Source organism: Gobio gobio (assembly GCF_949357685.1).
Source record: "Gobio gobio genome assembly, chromosome: 6".
Taxonomy (NCBI): Eukaryota; Metazoa; Chordata; class Actinopteri; order Cypriniformes; family Gobionidae; genus Gobio; species Gobio gobio.
The window spans coordinates 26,280,892-26,299,784 of record NC_137102.1 but is presented as its reverse complement, the minus strand read 5'-3'; the positions used below and the strand labels follow the sequence as shown (position 1 = coordinate 26,299,784).

General features: G+C 39.1%; 1 protein-coding gene and 1 long non-coding RNA gene across 4 annotated transcripts in view; one reads left to right on the top strand and one right to left on the bottom strand.

The window, feature by feature from the left end:
* The window catches only part of mib1 (MIB E3 ubiquitin protein ligase 1), a 78,407-nt gene that overhangs the window by 39,736 nt on the left and 19,778 nt on the right, over positions 1-18,893 (top strand). For all 3 annotated transcript variants that reach the window (XM_079820202.1, XM_079820204.1, XM_079820203.1), the window contains exon 12: positions 921-1,072. In XM_079820202.1, the coding sequence (XP_079676328.1) occupies positions 921-1,072 (152 nt within the window). The remainder of the gene's footprint in view (positions 1-920; positions 1,073-18,893) is intronic.
* LOC307127645 lies at positions 6,981-12,084 on the bottom strand. The gene is made up of 3 exons (XR_013816669.1): positions 11,702-12,084; positions 11,468-11,583; positions 6,981-11,269 (listed from the first exon to the last, which is right to left on the bottom strand). It is a non-coding gene; the product is annotated as an uncharacterized lncRNA (long non-coding RNA).

Here is an 18,893-nt window from a genome sequence, read left to right as displayed (position 1 = left end):
GTCGAAAGTTTGGAATAATTACAATTTTGTGTTTTTGTAACATTGTCTTTACTGTCACTTATGATAAATTTAATGCGTCCTTGCTGAGGATAATTTTTTTTACTTTCTTTTTTTTAATCTTGCCTACCCCAGACTTTTAAATGGTAGTATGTCATGGTTTTCATGCAAACATCAAAACTTTCTTCAACATGGATAATAATAATAAGAATTGAGAGCACCAAAATGTACATATGATTTCTGTGGGATCATGTGACTGATGACTGGAGTAAAGGCTGCTGAAAATTCAATTACACTTTTATTAATAAATTACATTTTGAAAACAGTTGACTGCATTTTGATCATATAAATGCATCCTTGGTGAGTATAAGAGACTACTTTCAAAAACATAAAATATATTCTTGATGATTTATATTTGATAAAGGCCATTGGCAGATTTTAGAATTGAACCCGCAACCTTCGTGTTACCAGTCTGACTTTCTTACCATTAGGCCACGACTGCCCCCATAAGCTATTCATAAGCTATTGCCACAATTTTGAAACTGTTGTTTGATTAATATGTTGTTTATACTGCAGATTAGACAAATAGATGATAGAGATGGTGCTTTCCCAGGTGATTGACACTCTGCTGAATAGAGGAGAACATGTCTGCAGTGAAACAGTATATTGCAGTTTTACCATGATTCAGCACCGTTTTGTTTGGCTGCATTTCAAGAGCTAAGGAAATGCTGTCACTAAATATTGCAGTGGAATGCCAGCATTTATGATCATGTTAGCATATTTCTGTCTGTTCTGTAGTAACCGTACATCAGCCTCTTTTATTCGCTGTCTGTCTGTAAAGAAACTTAAATGAACCTGCTAGGCATCTATTAGCATTCATTTTATATACTAAAGCGTGTGTAACTTGATGCTGCCTCCTGCAGGACTCGGAGGGAGACACACCGTTGCATGATGCCATCAGCAAGAAGAGGGATGACATGCTCTCTGTGCTCCTGGAAGCAGGTGCAGATGTCACAATTACCAACAATAACGGATTCAATGCGCTTCACCACGCAGCTCTGCGAGGGAACCCCAGGTATGACTTCAGATGTGTCATAACTTGGGCTGAAATGAGGCTTCTGTTCAATGAGAATTATGTAGCTCTGAATTTATTAAATGATTTCAGCTCATATCTGGGGCCTGTACAGGACAAAGTTGAGGTGTCTGAACACAAAATAAATCATTTAATCTTTACTGCAGCACATTTACCATTGTAGCTTCACAAGTGGTGATGCCCACTCGCATACAAACTACAGCAGGCACTGTGATTGCATCCTTATGTTCAATTTTCCTAGTAGTTGTAGATGATTTGGTGCAGAATGTGTTGGATTTAGGACACTACCGTCATCATCCTCATCGCAACACATTTCTCTGATTGCAGCCTGAATGTCCAGATCAAGCAGTCAAATTATGCCTCATGTTGTATTAACTCTTTTCATGCATGTCATTTCCTGGATCAGTTGCAAACTTCTCCGCTTTTCTTTCTTGCTTTTTTATGGAATGGCTGAGCAATTCTTTCTAGGTGGTGTTTCAAACTTGTTGAACTCCGAGCTGCAAATTATGCTTTTTTAATATATAACATTCTGGATTTGAGAAAAAAAAACACGTTAGAGGCTTTACAAAAACATTTGTTTAAAGACGTTATTTCTATCTTTTGCTTTAGTGTGCCAAACATTTCGATTTTTAAACATTCCTTTTGCAAATATTGTAATTAGGGCTGTCACAATTCCTCAATGAAATTTGAGTGCTTGATTTATATTTTAAAAAAAAGAGAAAAACGCTCCTCGATTGAAATCTACCCATGTCAATTAACCAGCAAAATTTCCATGAAAAAATCCATGAACCGCATTATGGCTGTAGCATTTCTATTGTGAAGAAGTGACTAAATATTCAAAATTAAGTTAATTAATTTTAATTAATGTTGTTTGGATAATACTAAACAAGGATTTGATATATGCTGTAAAGTGTAACAACAACAATCACCGCTGTTGGCACCCTCTGCAGGCATTGGTTATAATATGTAATGTACATAAGTTGACTGTTTATATTATGTATATTACATTATGTATTTTAACAGTGTTGTTCAATAAAACCATATTACATGCTTTTGATACTTTATCTGGCCCAATTATTATTGCCTCATTGTTATTATACCTATGTATTTTAAGTCATTTTAAAGGCTATTGTTCACCAACAAAAGGCCTATTTTTATTACCACAATTGATTAATCATCAAAATAATCGACTGATTACCACAATAATCATTAGTGACAGCCCTAATTGTATTAATCCAGTGAGATTTTTGCATGAACATGTGCTACAACATATTCTAACATTTGCAAGCATCTTGCAGAATTTGCCACAGTTCTTCTATAAATTTACACAGCTCAGTTGCTTCGGTCTCTTCATGTAATTCCAGACTCGATGGTGAGATCAGATCCAAACTTTCTGTCTGATATAAAAATCTGGATTATTACAATATTTACAAATGGATTGGTTACACTAAAGGAAATTATGTACTCTATATAATTATATAAATAGTATGTAAATAACCATCTTAAAAATATTGTTGTGAAGCATCTACTCTATATAATAAGGCTTCTATAGTATATATTATTATTTAGTTAACTGTGAAATGGCCTTTTATGTGTTCATTTCAAACAAAATGGGAATTGATTTGGTGCACCTTTGTGCAATACAAAATTGCTGTACAGTTTAGTTACAAATCCCTCAGTGAAATGATCAATCTTGGCTTCAATCTCCCCATGGCAACATTGGGATCCTTTTTTATTGACTGTGTGGATGAAGAACTGCCTGGGGTTAGTATTTATGGGTCGCTTGTACAGTAGAGCCTTGCTTGGGAGCAGAACCTGTCCCTTCACCATCAGAAAGTCCTAGAGATATATAGCTCTCCTCCAGCTCACCATTTACTTGTATTTCTTGCATGAGCTCCCACCGCTGCGGTCTTCTCTGAGCCAGCACTCTTTCTTGTGCCAAAGCTACTTTTAGTCCAATCATGTAGCATAGAGCTGATTACTAGGTCTGAAGACTTGCATTTATTTATTTATAAAATTGTAAAAGTTATTAAATATTTTTTTTTAAATATTTAATTTCCTTTTGAATCCACATGTATTTCTCAGGTCTTGTCTAATTGGAGACATGTGTACATGGAGTAATAATAATAATCATCATTTAAATTAATTCAAAGAAGATTCTTACCTGAGACTGTCTTTTTCTCCTGCAATTCAGTACTGTCCACTGTTTCATAATATTTCTGTTAATATTTTAAGTAACCCGGTAAATATTTAAAACCAGTAGGTAGTAGCCTGTCTCCTCTTGCACCATTTTAACCAGCTGTTCACCCCCCAAAAAATTACAATTCTTCTGTTATTAATTACTCACTCTAATGTCGTTGCAAAAATAAGACTTTTGTTCATCTTCGGAACACAATTCTTTTTAATGAAATCTGAGAGATTCCTAAATTCAGTCTGTTTATCAAACCAAGCGATATCTTCGTATCTTCAGAAGATTTGGACTAAACCGCTCAATTCATATGGATTAGTTTTACGATCTCTTTATGAACTTTTTGAAGCATCAAAGTGGTAGTTACGTAGCTGCCAATGGAGGGACAGAAAGTTTTTAGATTTCATCAAAAATAAAATATTAATTTGTGCTCTGAAGAGTTTGGAACAACATGAGGGTGAGTAATTAATGACAGAATATTCATTTTTGGGCGAACTATCCCTTTAACACACTGATGTACATCAATCTCTGCTTTCTCAATTGTTGTAGCCTTGGTGGGCTTTAATGATGGCTGGGTGAAACTACAGTTATAACCTTCAAACAGGAATTTTAAACATCCAGACAAATCACACAAGCCTGTTGGACTGTCAAAAACACACTGTCTTGGTATGCCTGTGCTTTCCTCAAATCTGCACGACTTAGACAATTATCATAACTTTGTGAAGCTCAACTTTGCATAACTCTGTGGCTTTTTCTATGTTGCACTTTTTTAAACTTTTATTGAATATTCATTAAATATTCTCTATATCTGTACAATGTGAGTTTTGCACCCTGTGGATTGTCGTAAGTGTTCATACATTTTTTTCCCCTCCTCCTTATGTGCTTATGACAGTCCCAGGCTAAGAGCTGGACTGGTTCCTCTCAGTGGCTCTCTGGATGGCTGCTGGAAGGCAGTTGTCCTCCAGCACTGTAAACAGTATGATTAATAGCCCATGACTCATAACACAGTCCACAAACAGGCCATGCAGAGGCAGCCACTGCACAGCACCCATTACTACTGTACAAATGGGCCAACCTGTTTGTTAACCGCTACATGGAGTCCCACCCTCAAACGCACTGCCTTGTACTGGCTCTATTACAGCTGCTTAGTTCAAGCCTTAGCCAATAGTCTCCTCTAATGCTGCCAGTGGAACCCGGTATGATAGGAACAGAGTTTGGCACTAATGAAAATTATTGGTCAATGAGGTGTTTTATATGTCCCTAGAGAAAATGTGGAATATGAAAGCCAATGATCAGCATAGATTATTATAGGCTATTTGTGCCTCTGCTGTAGTCACATTGTCAGGTGCATTGCTGTCAATCAGGATTTATTTATAGAGACCTGGGTCATAGTTGTTTTCTTTTTTCTGACTGCAATATTTAATTATAACAGTATTTTCTCTAATACTTATTATACATGCAGTTTTTTGGAAAGCGACAGGGCTTTTTATTTCTTCAAAAATACATTAAAATGCCATATACAATGATTTATTTGTACATGAAAAACTTAATATGGTGGACTCATATGCATCTGTTTTTCTTTTTGGATTACGGACTGATCTCGCTATCGTGAAAAAATTACGATAAAATTACTCGCCCACCCCTAGTTAGTGTTAAATAATCACGATTACAATATTGACCAAAATAATTGATTGTGATTTTTGCCATAGTTAAGCAGCCTTACCCTGCAGTTTTCCAACAGTAAAAGCTCTGTGCTTTTACAGTTTAAAAAACAAAGAAATTAAGACAGCCATAATTATTAGTAACTTTACAGTTGTTCTCTAAAATAAAATATACATTTGAATTATTTTTATTAATAATATTATTACTATTAGGTTTGTGTTTTCCTTCTATTTTTGTCCTTTTCTGATCACATGCCGGATAATAAATCTTGTTTTTGTTTTTGTTTTTAGGGACAAAACTGTACTAACTGACATTTGGAAAAAATTCTGATAAAGCAAAGTTATATGGTGTGACCATATGCAGAAAAAAAAAAAAACATAAGACAGACATTAAAAAAGGAAGTAGTAGAGGGGAGCCTTGCAGACATAACTGACATAGCAATGTCAGTAATGTGACTCATTTATTGATGTGAATTAATCCATTCATATTTGTAATTTTTTTAAAATATATATTAGGAGTGGTAGAAAAAATTGATGCATTGATACACAGTGATTCTCCAATGATTCTGCATCAATTATGAGAATTTCATAATCGACTCTGAGCTTAGTTTTTAAACATAGATGTGCGATGGTTCTGAGTGTGTTTTAGAAACACCCGTATTCAGCTTGCTTCCAGTTACACACACACACACACACACACACACACACACACACACACACACACACACACACACACACACACACACACACACACACACACACACACACACACACACACACACACACACACACACACACACACACCAACCACTCAAACCTACCATAAAATAATCTTTCATACAATTTGGAAAAGTTGAAGCGAATTACAAGGACATTCACACAATTTTTTTTTTATTCATACAATTGTTTTAATTTAATTTCTTAATTTGTAATTATTTTAAAAAAGTGCTTATTACACTTGTCATTTAATAAAAAAAAAAAGATTTTAAGATTTTCAAGTCCTAACTAATTAATTTATAAGATAAAGTAGATTTAAAATAGTTTTGGAATCGGATCGTGACTCTTCTAATCTGATCGGATTGCCTAAAGATTCCCACCCCTTACACACTTTAAAAAAATATATTTAAAAACCTTTTTGAAAATGTGTACACATGTATTCAAGGTGTAAGGAAAATGTTTAGATGCACCACATTTTTAATGTAGACTTGGTAGAATTGTTTTTTTTTTCCAAAAAAAAAAACAGGATACCAACATGAACTTGACATAGTTTTAAACTAGATTTTTTTAGAAGATTGAATTCACCTTTTCTTCATTGTGCCCACTTATTTTTTATGAGCTCATTTCATTTGTCTCACTCAGGATTTAGGATTTATATAAGAATAAAAGCTAAACATTTTATTTTTAAAAATCCTAAAATTAATTGTGCCCAGCTACAACACTTAAAACACATGTCATTACATATACATTTTAACCTATAATAAAAAAATTTTTTATTTCTTAACTACCTCTGTATGTAATGGATATGGATGGAGGTGCAGAGCAGGTTCAGCATGGTATGGTGGCAGATCAGCGTAATTATGGGTGAAATTATGATGCAGCGTTGCCATCCATGTGACTGAGGGAAGGATGCTGCTCTGATGCAGAGGAGAGGGAGGTTCACACCGCATGCCTGTGCTGCGTCAGTGTGCCAGGGGGCCATAATTGGTGGACTCTCTCTGTGTATGATTTGTGTGTACAACCCCCCACACTTAGAAGCATCTGGCTTTCATCCCCACTCCCGTCTGCAGGCAGAGAAGGGTTACCGAGAGGCACGCAGGCTACCGTTCCTGCATGTGTCGCAGTGAGCATGTGCTGCAACTGCTCTCCTCCCCTTTCCCCTGACTTTCTTTTGCAGTCCTCTGCTTAGCCCAACTTTGCGTCACAGTACCTTGTTTTCAGAACTTGTCTGCTTTCTAATGGTGACTGATGCATTTATATTTTAAGCCACTTTTTAAAAACACAAACTTGTAAAACCCAATGCTTTAAATTTTTTATTTATTTTAAAAACATTTCAGTGGAGAAATTTTCAGCTTGTAGAAAAGGCAGTCACAATACATTGTATTAACATTTATTAAAATAAGCTTTTTCAAACTGAAATTAATTCATGAAATCTATCGTCTCTGTTTCCTGCGGAAGCAAAAAGGGCAAGATAGAAACAATTCATGTTGTCATCAAAGCATAGCTACAGCTGGTTGAAGGGGACCAAATCCATTGAAGAGGTGATTTGGTTCCATTTTACCAGCTTTAGCAAAGCATTGTGGTTTGATGTTAATGAGACTGATAAGAATCAGCTTATGTGACCCTGTTTTATGACCTTAAGCAGTTAAACTTTGTGGAACATGACAAGCAATGTCGCATGGGCTCATTTCAGTCTGTTTCTCTACACCTATCAAATAATACATTTCACTGCACTCCAGAGGTTTTCTTTCTCGTTATTAAAAAAAAGAGAGAGAAATGTGCTCAGTGAAAAAGATAATAATCCATCATGGTGCACTCAAATCGAGTGTCCGCGAGTCTTGTAGCAATAACAGCTGCTGATGGATTAAGCCTGCCGAGGGCAGAGTGTCGCTTGGGCGATCAAGATGTCAGCATGTGCTGGTTTTTGTAGTTTCTGTCACTTTCTAAAATTTGAAAAGATTCAGTCATATCTGCTACATTGCAGGGCTAATTTGTCTACTTAATCCAATAAAGGAGTGTGGTTGGAGTGCTTCTGAGACTGCCCGTGTGGTAATGTTGAAATGACTAATACAGATATTTGTACCACATGTCAGTCACAATCCGAGGCAGATGTAGCTCCACAAGACAATTCGGTGACGCATCACCTCGGTGAGGTCAAGCCAAAGCGTTGTTTCGTAACACGCAGTCGACTGTCCATCAGCTTTGAGGCGGCCAAAATGTAGCTCTTTAGCTCCTTAGCAGGTGGCCAGCTGAGAGTGTAAGCAAGGGGTCATTGCTGCTAAATATGGCGTTCATTAAACAGGGGTCAGTAAAGTGCTATTTACTCCACAGATCCCCCTCCCTTCATTACACAGACACTTGCTTGCGGCATTCTGGGCAAAGTTCGGCCCCCAAATACACTGGCCATAAGAGGGCAAAAGCCAGGGATAGCAGCTGAACATTTGATAATGTCAGCGTCTGCTGTGAGTGTCACTCAGGCTGGGGTTGAGGGCGAGAAAGAGGGAACACAGCCATACGACTGACAGGAGAGAACCATACAGCAAGCGGTGCACAAAAATGGAAAGAGCACAGCCCTACAGAGGACAGACGGGAGTGTCTGACATTCAGAAAAATGGGCCACAAGCTCTCCCAGGCTCCAGTCATGACCAAAAACCCTTCCACACAATGCGTCCATTACATTTTTCTTGTCCTGTAACGTGGATTGAGTGAGAGGTTTAAAACAGAAGTTTTATTCGGATGCTGTGCAAGAAGTTGCAGGTGCGCTCTGACCTTAGTCATCAGCACAAATCAAATATTACCCCAACAAATAGATGACCTTGTGCACTGGCAAATGCTTGGAGTAGGCTTGAAGCATTCAAACCCTTAAGTACAACTGTCCTTGATGACCTTATCCCCTCACACAACTGTTTTCATCACCGGTTGATAAGCTTAAAAGTTCAGCATTGTGTAATACATTTGTTCTACTCTGTGATTGTTAGTGTAACCTGCTGCACACCAATAGACTAAAATTGAAAGAGAACATGCTTAGATGTCCTCTTCTGAAGGCCTCCGTCAACATTTTGTAAAGGACAATTGGAATCAGCTGACAGGCAGACCCCCTATGATCCTGCATTGTCATTTTTCCATGCTCTAATCTGACTACTCTGGTCCAGCAAAGCATTTGGCAACCCTAGCAAACATGAACAATGGGGACAGGAACGGGTGGCAGGGTGAAACAGACCACCGTACTATCCAGCAATGTGAAAGAAGCTTCCTTTTAATAGCTGAGCGCTGCTCACCTTTATGGAACGGTTACCTCAGCAGCTTCCTTGTAGCAAGATTCAATTTCCAAGATTCAAAAAAGTGAAGTTGTCCCAAACTTACCCTCTCTAGACATGTTTGAAAAGATTAAGGTATTAATGGTTCTGGCGTGTGCCGCTTCTGCAGGAACAGGATATTAGTTGCAGCTGGCCACAATTCAAAGCCTAGAATGCAGCAAACTCCAATAATGAAAGGAGCTCCTGTTCCTATGGCGATATCTCAGGCCATTATTGGATCTTTTAGGTTGCAGTGACTGATCTCATTCTGTCACCAAGAAGGTGGGCCCTACACACCATTATTTTAATGTTAATCTACCTTCAGCATGCCAGAATGAATGACATCTAGTGTGTCAATTGCTGTATTAGGGAGGGGCGGTGTGGATTGCTGGTGAAGTCACTGAAAGAGCAGCGACTTCTCTCAGAATCCACTGCTGCAGTAAGTTTCTGCACCCCAGTTACAAAATTCATCACACTGTCTCCATGTACCAAAATTCAGTGATGCAGAGAATCATGGCAAAGTTTATAAACTGAGGATCAGTGCCTGACCAAGAATACATACTTCTTTACATTCCATAGCTGTTATATGTTCATATGGGCACATAAAGAAGTATGTACACCAAGTAGGCAGCCCCATACACAGCTGAGTTTCCTTACCTTCTGTGTTTGGTTACCGTATCCCTTATATAAACCAAACGCATGTTTAATCACCGACGGTAGATCAGTACTCTGACCATTCTGTAGAATGCAGTGGATTTGCATTATACGTAAGGTCACTTTCACTTTCTTTTGCCTCATCCCAACACTGTGTTACCAGTATGCATTTCACATATTGGGGTTCACACAGTATTGTCTTTTGTTGACCTTGCTGTCCTTGCTGAGAGTGTGGGGTATCCGTAGGGAAGTTGGAAAAGAACAGTCCCATAGGTTTGTTGGGAAAAAAAAGTTTAGTCTGTTCTGTAATTTGTAAAATTGTTGTCTTAAAATAAGAGAGCGTGTCCTCTTCCATCCTTGGCGTGGATTTTTTGTTGTCCTTAAAAGTTCAAAGGACACCTTAAAGTCGTATTTCTAATGTAACACTGTCCTGAACACTATGGATCTCCCTTCTGCATGTTTTCCATCCGGTTGTCCGTTCTTTAGCCACATTCTCAGTTGTATGTCAGACTGGTTGCTGAGGTCCAAAAATGAGGTTGATCCAAGTGGAACAGGAAGCTATTGTGAGCAGGATTTGGGCTTTAGCCACACAGACCAGGCCAGAGGTCACATGCAAGAGCTAATGCCCACTCAGCAATAGTGATTTGGAATAGTGTGCTGATTCTTCTCTTACCTTTTTTATTTTTCTTCTCTTTTTAACCTCTTCTTAAAAAGAGCCCCCCCCCCCCATACCTTTTTTCCCCCTGAGTTGACCTGGGTCTGTTTATTCTAGAAGCTTCTCTAGAGCTCTAATGCTAGAGATCAATAACTGTTTGCATGGCAGCATGAAATGTTCAGTAGCTCTCTAATGAATCTTTGCTCCAGCTCCACACATTCCACAAGTCAACACCGCCCTGTCTCATCCCCCCCTCTCAGGAGCCTATCCAATACCAGGCCAAAAGGAGAGGCGCATGGGTGGAAATATAACAGAACACTTAGACGGGCTATTCTGAGCAGGGATGGAAATCCTGGGTGAGTTTGGTGCTTGACGGGGTTAGATATGATGGCGAGGTATGGCTGGACTCTTGTGGCGCCACAGTGTTAGTAAAGATTTAGGGATGAGTGTGTTGAGAGGGGGAGATGGGGAGATGGCACTGCAGCACTACAGCCCTACCCCTGCCTAATGATTGGAAAGCATGCAGAGAGAAACTGGGTTACTACCCTGGGTGTTGTGGGTTCACTCACTGACACACATATCAGCAGCCCTCCCTGGAGAATTAATATGCCAGCACATCTGTTTTTCCATCAATCCGATTCACCCCACCGACCCCCTCCCCCTACCTGGCCTGAATCTCGCGTCTCACCGTGACACCAATGTCCCTTCATGGCTAGCGTACACCTGTCCCCCTGTTGTTACAGAAACTGTCTTGAATCACCAAACATGGTTCCAGTAGTTTGAGCTGACCAGTGGAAAAATTTGTGTTGGCAAAGTGTGTAACCATCCCGAGTCGTATTCCATACGGAAGTGCCTCAGAGTGAAAAGATCCAAGATAAATGTTGCTTGTTTCAGGAGCAGTGAGTTTCAGTTACTGGGTCCGTCTTTTAGATGTCTTCTGTGCTGCAGCCACGAGGAGGTAATGAACCAGAGAGTGTTGTGCTGCAGCAGCCTGCTACCTGACCAGTACTGGAAAAGCAAGAGACACGGAGAGAGTGAGGTAGGGCACGAGAGCGAACGAGTGAGCAAGTGACAGTATTCAAGCAAGCGAGCAAGCAAGCAAATCCATGCAGAGGACAGCAACTTTCCCCCGTTCCACCTACACCTGTCTGTCGGGCTGTTTCACACATCCCTGCAGTTTTCCTTGTGAAGAGGGGTAGCACTTACATGTCCTGCTGTGTTTGGTGTTCCCAGAGAAGTAGTTTTTCCTCATGCTGCTGCAGAGCTGTAAATTCCACTCCCTCTCCCGACCACGCTGCACACCGCGGCTGACCGGCCATGCGCTTAACCCCCAGTGCATCCGAGACCGAGAAGAAAAAACAGAGACGTCAGTGCGGACCAGCCGGCATGGGGGGGTGAACACCCGTCCGGAGGGAGGAAGGCACAGGGAGCATATATTACCTGTCAGCTCAGTTTCCTCTGCTCTCTGCTCCTCCCTCTTTCTTCTCTTCTGTGTGTGAAGAGCCATAATGACCTCCGGAGTTCTCCAGCTGCTGCAGCCATCGCATGCCTGACTCGCTGATTCAGCTTCTCTGACGGGGGGGTGGGGGGATACTGAACGTGTGTTGTGGAGAAGAAACGAGTGGTAAAGCGGGAGGGGTGGAGCCGGGTGAGGAAAGCATACTCACGGCTTACATTTAGGCAGGGATAGACATCATGCTGACACGAGGAGCTGTCGCTGCTGCTCTAAAAACGGGCAGAAAAAAAAACTGCAGCACTTTCACCCCCTCCTCCCTCCCATCTCTAGCATGTGCATTCTCAGTGAATTCTGTGAAGATGTGCATGACTGTTGGAGCTCTCTCTAGCGCTTTAGTGTTTTGGCTAGTTTAGTTCCGCACTACATTTTAAAACAGCAGTTTTATACTCAACCCACTTTCTTCTATAATGCCTTTTTCTTTTTATAAGCAAATTTATGAAGTGGAAAAGTAGCTGTTCTAATTTGGAAACAAATGTATATCAACAATCAAGCAATTATGCAGATTGTTGCTTCTCTAAAGCTTACAGATACCTTTTTTAATTGTAAACCATTTTTACCCTTTTCTTGTCATATATTATCTAAGGTGACTAGAGGTGATTATTTTGCTTTCAGAGACTTTCCATGATGTTCTTGAAGGTGATCGAAGAGCCACTAGTCACAAAAGGAGCTAGCTGTTGCATCTTGAAGATCTAAATCATTAGCACTTTTTACCATGGGTAGCATTTGAAAACCAGCTCCTCTTTAGTGTCTTGTTCATCTCCCTGTGACCATATTTAGTCAACCAGTGCAAAAAATAACCCCCCCCCCTTGCACCAAGGCAGCTGTCCCCCTACAAGCTCTGGGAAGTATCCCATCCAGCGTTCCACCTATCGATTGTGCATACAGCAAGGCGAGTAGCTAGCCTGCGTTAGCGCAGCACTGGCTTGCTGGCCTGCTATTCGCTGTGTTATTTTTAGTAGCACCAAATAAAGTGGTCTCTCATGGTTCCACTTCTATTTCCCTCACTCCTTTCCCCTCCCCTGCTTTTCTAACACCCAGCCTCTCCACCCCTTACTCTCTCCATCTAAACACCCCCTTCGTACTCTCGGTTCTCTTTTAAATAGTGCCGGAACATGCTGCATATGGTAGATTTTGCCTCTCCTCGACACTATAATTAGTAACATACGCAGTTAGGTGTGAGAGAAGAAGGTTTATGAAAAGTCTATAGAGAACTAAAGTGTAATTTGGATGAAACCTGTTACGGCGTTTCAAAGTACACTAGCTTATCTGCAGCTGTCGAACGTGTAGTGAGCATATTTATCTTGGTTCTGGGACATGTCAGGATTTCCCCAAGGGTTTAAGTTTTTATTGTTTTATTTTTATTCATTTTCAAAAGCCACCTCTCAAAATAATGTTTAGTTTAATGTCGCTGTTAAAGACGGAAATTGTCCTGGGGCTTCTCCTCTCCCACCTTCCATAGCTTATAGCAGTGTTGGGCAAGTCTTTGAGGATAACAGTTTCTAACATTCATTAAATCACTAAAAACATATCTCTGGATAAAAAGTAAAAAAAAAATCAATCCTCAAGATTGTGTAATGCTTGCAGAACCTTTCCTTAATCAAGTCTTTTTTTAATTGTGAAGTACTATTCAATTAATTCTCAGTCTAACGTATTGACATTCAAATGCTGTCTGTATTTATGGGTGTTACGGAAATTGACTATTTGCCGGGTGTAATGCACTCTGAGTAATGCATCAGCTTGAGGCCCAACCCTCAGCCAAACAGCACTATTGAAAAAGACAATTTATAGTTCATGAGACTGCTAGCAGTCAGGGAACCACTAATTCAAGAAAATTTAAAAGCATAACCCAGAATATGGGACCTCAGAAAATAAATATTCAGAGAAAGCCACCCCTCACTGAAATGCCATCAGAAAAAATTTATTTAGCTTAAAGGGATAGTGAAAAATGAAAATTAGCCCATGATTTACTCACCCTCAAGTCATCCTAGGTGTACATGACATTCTTCTTTCAGAAAAATAATATTGGAGTTATATTACAAAAGTCCTGGCTAATCCAAGCTTTATAATAGCAGTAATTGTTGCTCTGTTTTTGAAGTCCATAAAAAAATGCATCTGTCCTTCAAATAACGTGCTCCACGTGGCTCCGGGAGGTTAAAAAAGGCCTTCTGAAGCGAATCGATAAGTTTGTATAAGAAAAATATCAATATTTAAAACTTTATCAAGTAAATTTTCGGCCGATCGCCTTCCGTATTCAATTTATGGAAAAAGTGTTGAAAGTGCCTCTGCCGATCAAAGGCTTACGTTACCAGGTACGCTCGTCAGACGACTCGTACGCATCTTGAATTGTGAGAAGGCACTTTTCCACGGAAGGCGATCGGCTGGAACTTTACTTTATAAAGTTTTAAATATGGATATTTTTCTTACGCAAATGCATCGATTCACTTCAGAAGGCCTTTATTAACCCCCCAGAGCCGCGTTGAGCAAGTTATTGGACGGACGGATGCATAATTTTATGGACTTCAAAAACAGAGCAACAGTCACTGCCATTATAAAGCTTGGAAAAGCCTGGACTTTTGTAATATAACTTCATTTTATTCATCTGAAAGAAGAATGAAGAATGTCATATACTCCTAGGATGACTTAAGGGTGAGTAAATCATGGGCTAATTTTAATTTTTGGGTGAACTATCCCTTTAAGTTTCAATAGTGAGAGGTTGACAGTGACAGGCATAAGGATATTCATCCTAGGCCTAATGCCTCCATCAGTGAGGTGATCTATTGGTCTAGTCAGCTTTTTTCCAAGTCAATATTCTCGAGTAAAATTCCACTCACTCTAGGATAGAGGAAGCATGCATATACTGTACAAATGTGTGCCATCTAATTTCCTTCTTTCGGTCATAAATTGTGAAAATTTTGTTGAACAGGTTGTCGATTTGAGAAAGTAGGGCCACTAATTGATGACTTCTTGTATTCTACTTCTATTCTGCAGTTTAAGACAAATGGTGGAAAAAAACTACTGTGCCTGTACCCAATGTAGAGATCCTGGCTCAACAGTCTGGATTATAGTTCTAGTTGTGGAAGCTATGAAAATGTAGATATATTAATTGAGTGAAGCTCATATTTTCACCCAGTTAAGCCTATTTATTTAGGAAAGGTGGCCTAAATAAGTTGTCATTTTAATTGCTAGATGTGAATTTAGACTAAGGTAAAGTATGTCTAAAAATTATATTCATTTTGAAATTTCCTAAAAATGTAATTATATAAATTATAATTGAGAACCTTGAGAAATGAGAACCTTTTTGTTAAACCCATTAAAATTGAATGCCGTACTGCAATGTTTGACGTGCTTACATCTGCTACAGTTCACTGCAAATGCTGCACAGCTAAGATTTCCAGCCACGATCTTGACTCAGCCTCACTCTGACAATCAGTGCTTTGACTGGGTGCACCACCCATGGGTAATTCTCTGTAGTTTTGAAAGCTGTCCCGTAAGTGCTGAGTCCAGGTACCCCTGTAACAAGAGATCTCATCAATCACACTAGTACCTGACTGGCTGAATGGTGATAAGTATTGAGTTAAGTAGGGGTTTTAATTACTATGGGCCTTGGGGTCTGCACAAAAAGACAAATTACTTTTTTAATGTTATTTGTCTGATTAATTTTGCCACAGCTCTTAAGTTTAGATTCAACTGATTACAAACAACAGACCTGTCTGGGGAGCAAAACTTGAGTTCGTATTTGGCATTGTACAGCAACTAAAAGGTAGCCAGATGAGTCAAGACATTTGGTTTTATTCTTTCAGGATCAAAGATACCTTCACCTCGCTGTATCATCTTATGCTTCTGCCTAAACACGCCTTCCATATTCAGTGTACTTAAAACACTATCCTCCACCCTGTTTTTTTTCTCTCTTTCTCCCTCATTCCTCAGTCCTTTAAGCATTCCATCATGGAGCGGGTAAAGCTGCTGAGCGGCAGACGGCATAAAAGTGATTTATGGAGGGCCGACCTGAGTGCTGTCGGGGGAAGCCTGTGGCAGCCGGTCTCTCAGCTCCTCACCATTGTTCCACTCAGCCCCACTGCGGCTGTACCACTGCTCCACTGTAAGACCCAACAGTAGAAACACAGCACAACATGAGCAGCATTGGGTCTGAGAATAGTTACCAGTCCGAAACCAAGATTTAATTTTTTTAGGTGAATCAATTGATCTAGTAGAAAAATAATCTATTTATCGTAGCTGATACCCTTATAGCACTTCTTCCACATGTAGTGTGGTCGCACTCTGGGCGAACAGTGTTCGAATCCTGGTTCGTGCCCCCCCCCCCCCCCCCCCCCCCTCTCCCACTTTGCTTCCTCTCCATTTTCTGACTGTCCTGGCAAAAAGGCAAAAAACCTAATAATAAGTATTCATACAGTGGTGGCCAAAATTATTAGAACACCTGACAAATCTGAAAATGTTGACCTTTTTTGCCTCCAAAACATGATTTAATTTCATAATGTTCATGAAATTGGTCTGACCATCAAATATTAGATGAAGGGAGTCGTACTGTTTTTATTCACTTTTAACTTTTATTTTAACTAATATTTGGTATGTCCACCTTTTGCAGTAATTACAGCAGCGCATCTCTCTGGCATAGTTTATATATTTCCTCTGACAACTTCAACACTAATGTTATCCCATACCTTCTGCAACTGAATCCTTTGAATGTACAATAGATCTGTCCAGTTTATTTTCCAACTCTCCCAAAATGTGCTCAATAGGGTTGAGGTCCGGACTTTGAGGGGGCCAGTCCATAATTTTTAATGTTCCAGCAGATTCCTTCCATCGCAGGTAGTTCTGGCAATAATTTGAAGTATGTTTCGGGCCATTGTCCTCTTGGAAAATAAATCCAGGCCCAATAAGACGACTCCCGGATGCTAAGTGTTCTAAAAAAATTTGGCCACCACTGTAATTTAAACAGTTGGGTTGGATCTTGCAGGGAATGTCAGTTTCACATCATTCATTTTGCGTAGTTAAGTCACACCTATAAACAAATTGAAAATCCACCTATTATAGCGAAAGTTGAACAACTACCTACATGTCTGTTTCTCACGCAAAGCTGTTCTGTGACTTTAGAAGACTTTGAATAACACAAACAGTCAATTTTTAGTTGTGTACATCATAACAATCACAAGCTTGGAGTGGTATATAGACCAGGAACAATGACTGCATCATTGGTAATTAAAACAAGAGTGGTAGCTTGCTTTCCCATATTGATAACTTTAATGTCTGGGTGGGTTTCAAAATGTCTAAATCGTATATTTCACATTTCCACAAATCACCAACAAGATGTTCTGCTGGTGTCATTGCAACCAAAAACGGAAAACTATTTGGACAATGCACATTTCAACCTTTCCCCCACATGCATATGTCCACCTCCACTGGGGTAAAGGACTGTAATCAATCAAACCAGACTATCCAAGGACAAACTGACACAAGCCAAACTGCCTTTTGCCCAATCAAAGTGCTTGTTCTTGTTCTGGGGGTTGGCCAAGTCGTGATTCTGAGCCAATAGTTGTCGCAGTAAGTGTCGTAATGGTAAGAGATATGACTGTGGATGAAATCATGAGTTGCAGTGAGGGAGGTGGGTACAGAAAGTAAGTGAAGCACTGGAATAATTAGTAATACTTAAATTAGTTTGACTTTGTTGTGCTTATCACATGTCATTGCAACAAGAACCATTGTATTTCTTAAAGTAGCTTATAGCCCTGTTAAACAAGGATTTATCTTTTTATGATGCTTCAATAGCACTTTCAATAGCTTCAAACTCCTTGCATTCATGAATTAACATTTTATTGGAGCTCAAATTGAAAAGACTTCACCTAAACTGTGATCCAACCTGAACTACATCTGTAACGTTTACATTTACAGTTTGCATACTGACCCATGTTAATAACTGACCTAAGCTCAAGTGTTGAATTATTCATATATGGTTGCCATAGAAACCCATATGGTCACTTGGAGGTCACTGTATATACTTAACTCAAACTGACATGTAAGAGAATGATGGAGAAGTTCATGATTCAGCCATCATCTGCACTTTGTGTCCAAAAAGAAATAATTTCTATTCATGGTATGTTCCATCATCCACTCAGTTGACTCAAGATGACTTTATAAAGCATTTATTTATCTTTGTTAATGTTAATTTCAACATTTACTAATACTTAACATTAGTTAATGCACCGTGAACTAACATATATAATATAATATAATATTATATATATATATATATATATATATATGGTAACTGTATTTAGCAAACTGTATTTGCTAAATACAGGTCTGACTAAATACAGTTCTGGTAATCTAAAATCATTCATAGTGTGATAAGGTTTTGGTCATACTGCCGACTTGTTGCTTATAATATTCCTTGGCAAGACCAAAACATGTATTATAAATGCATTTTGTGACTGTAATGCATGAGCAAGCTGTAAACAGAACCCCAATGCGGATCATTAAATCAACCTGCCAGCAATGCATCATACTGCTGTTAATGGGCATCTGACTTCAAGTACACCCAACTGTATCCTTAATACAAACTTATTAGACGTCTGTCTGCTTGCTTGTTAGTATAGTGTTTCTTTGCTACTTGTATCTAAGGAGCTTGAACACCAGCTGAGCTTCTTTGGTGGATTGAATTTTCCCACCTATAATAAACAGTTTGGGGTTGGAGTGATTTTAAGCTTAAGATTTATAGCACTGATGTGTACCACTCCCCTAAGCGAGTCAGCCGCCAATCAAAGACTTTTCAATCATTACACAAAGAAAATAATTCTCAGCGTTAACTCAGTCAAATCTCAAAATCTTTCCTCCAATCTAGGAAAAGTGTTTAAATCAATCGTGCATCCATTAATTTGTATTTATTATGCTTTTAAGATCATTGGAGAACTTAGAAGTATTTCTAATTTAATGTTTTTTGATGTGTAACACCTATGTAGCATATCATATATGCATAGTGTAAGTGAAATATACATTTCACTTTGAGATACCATATTCCGTATTGTTGCATGCAAATCATGGTATTTGTTGCCATGTGAGCGCTGCAATATTTCGGAATTGAAAGTCGTTTTTTTTTTTTGT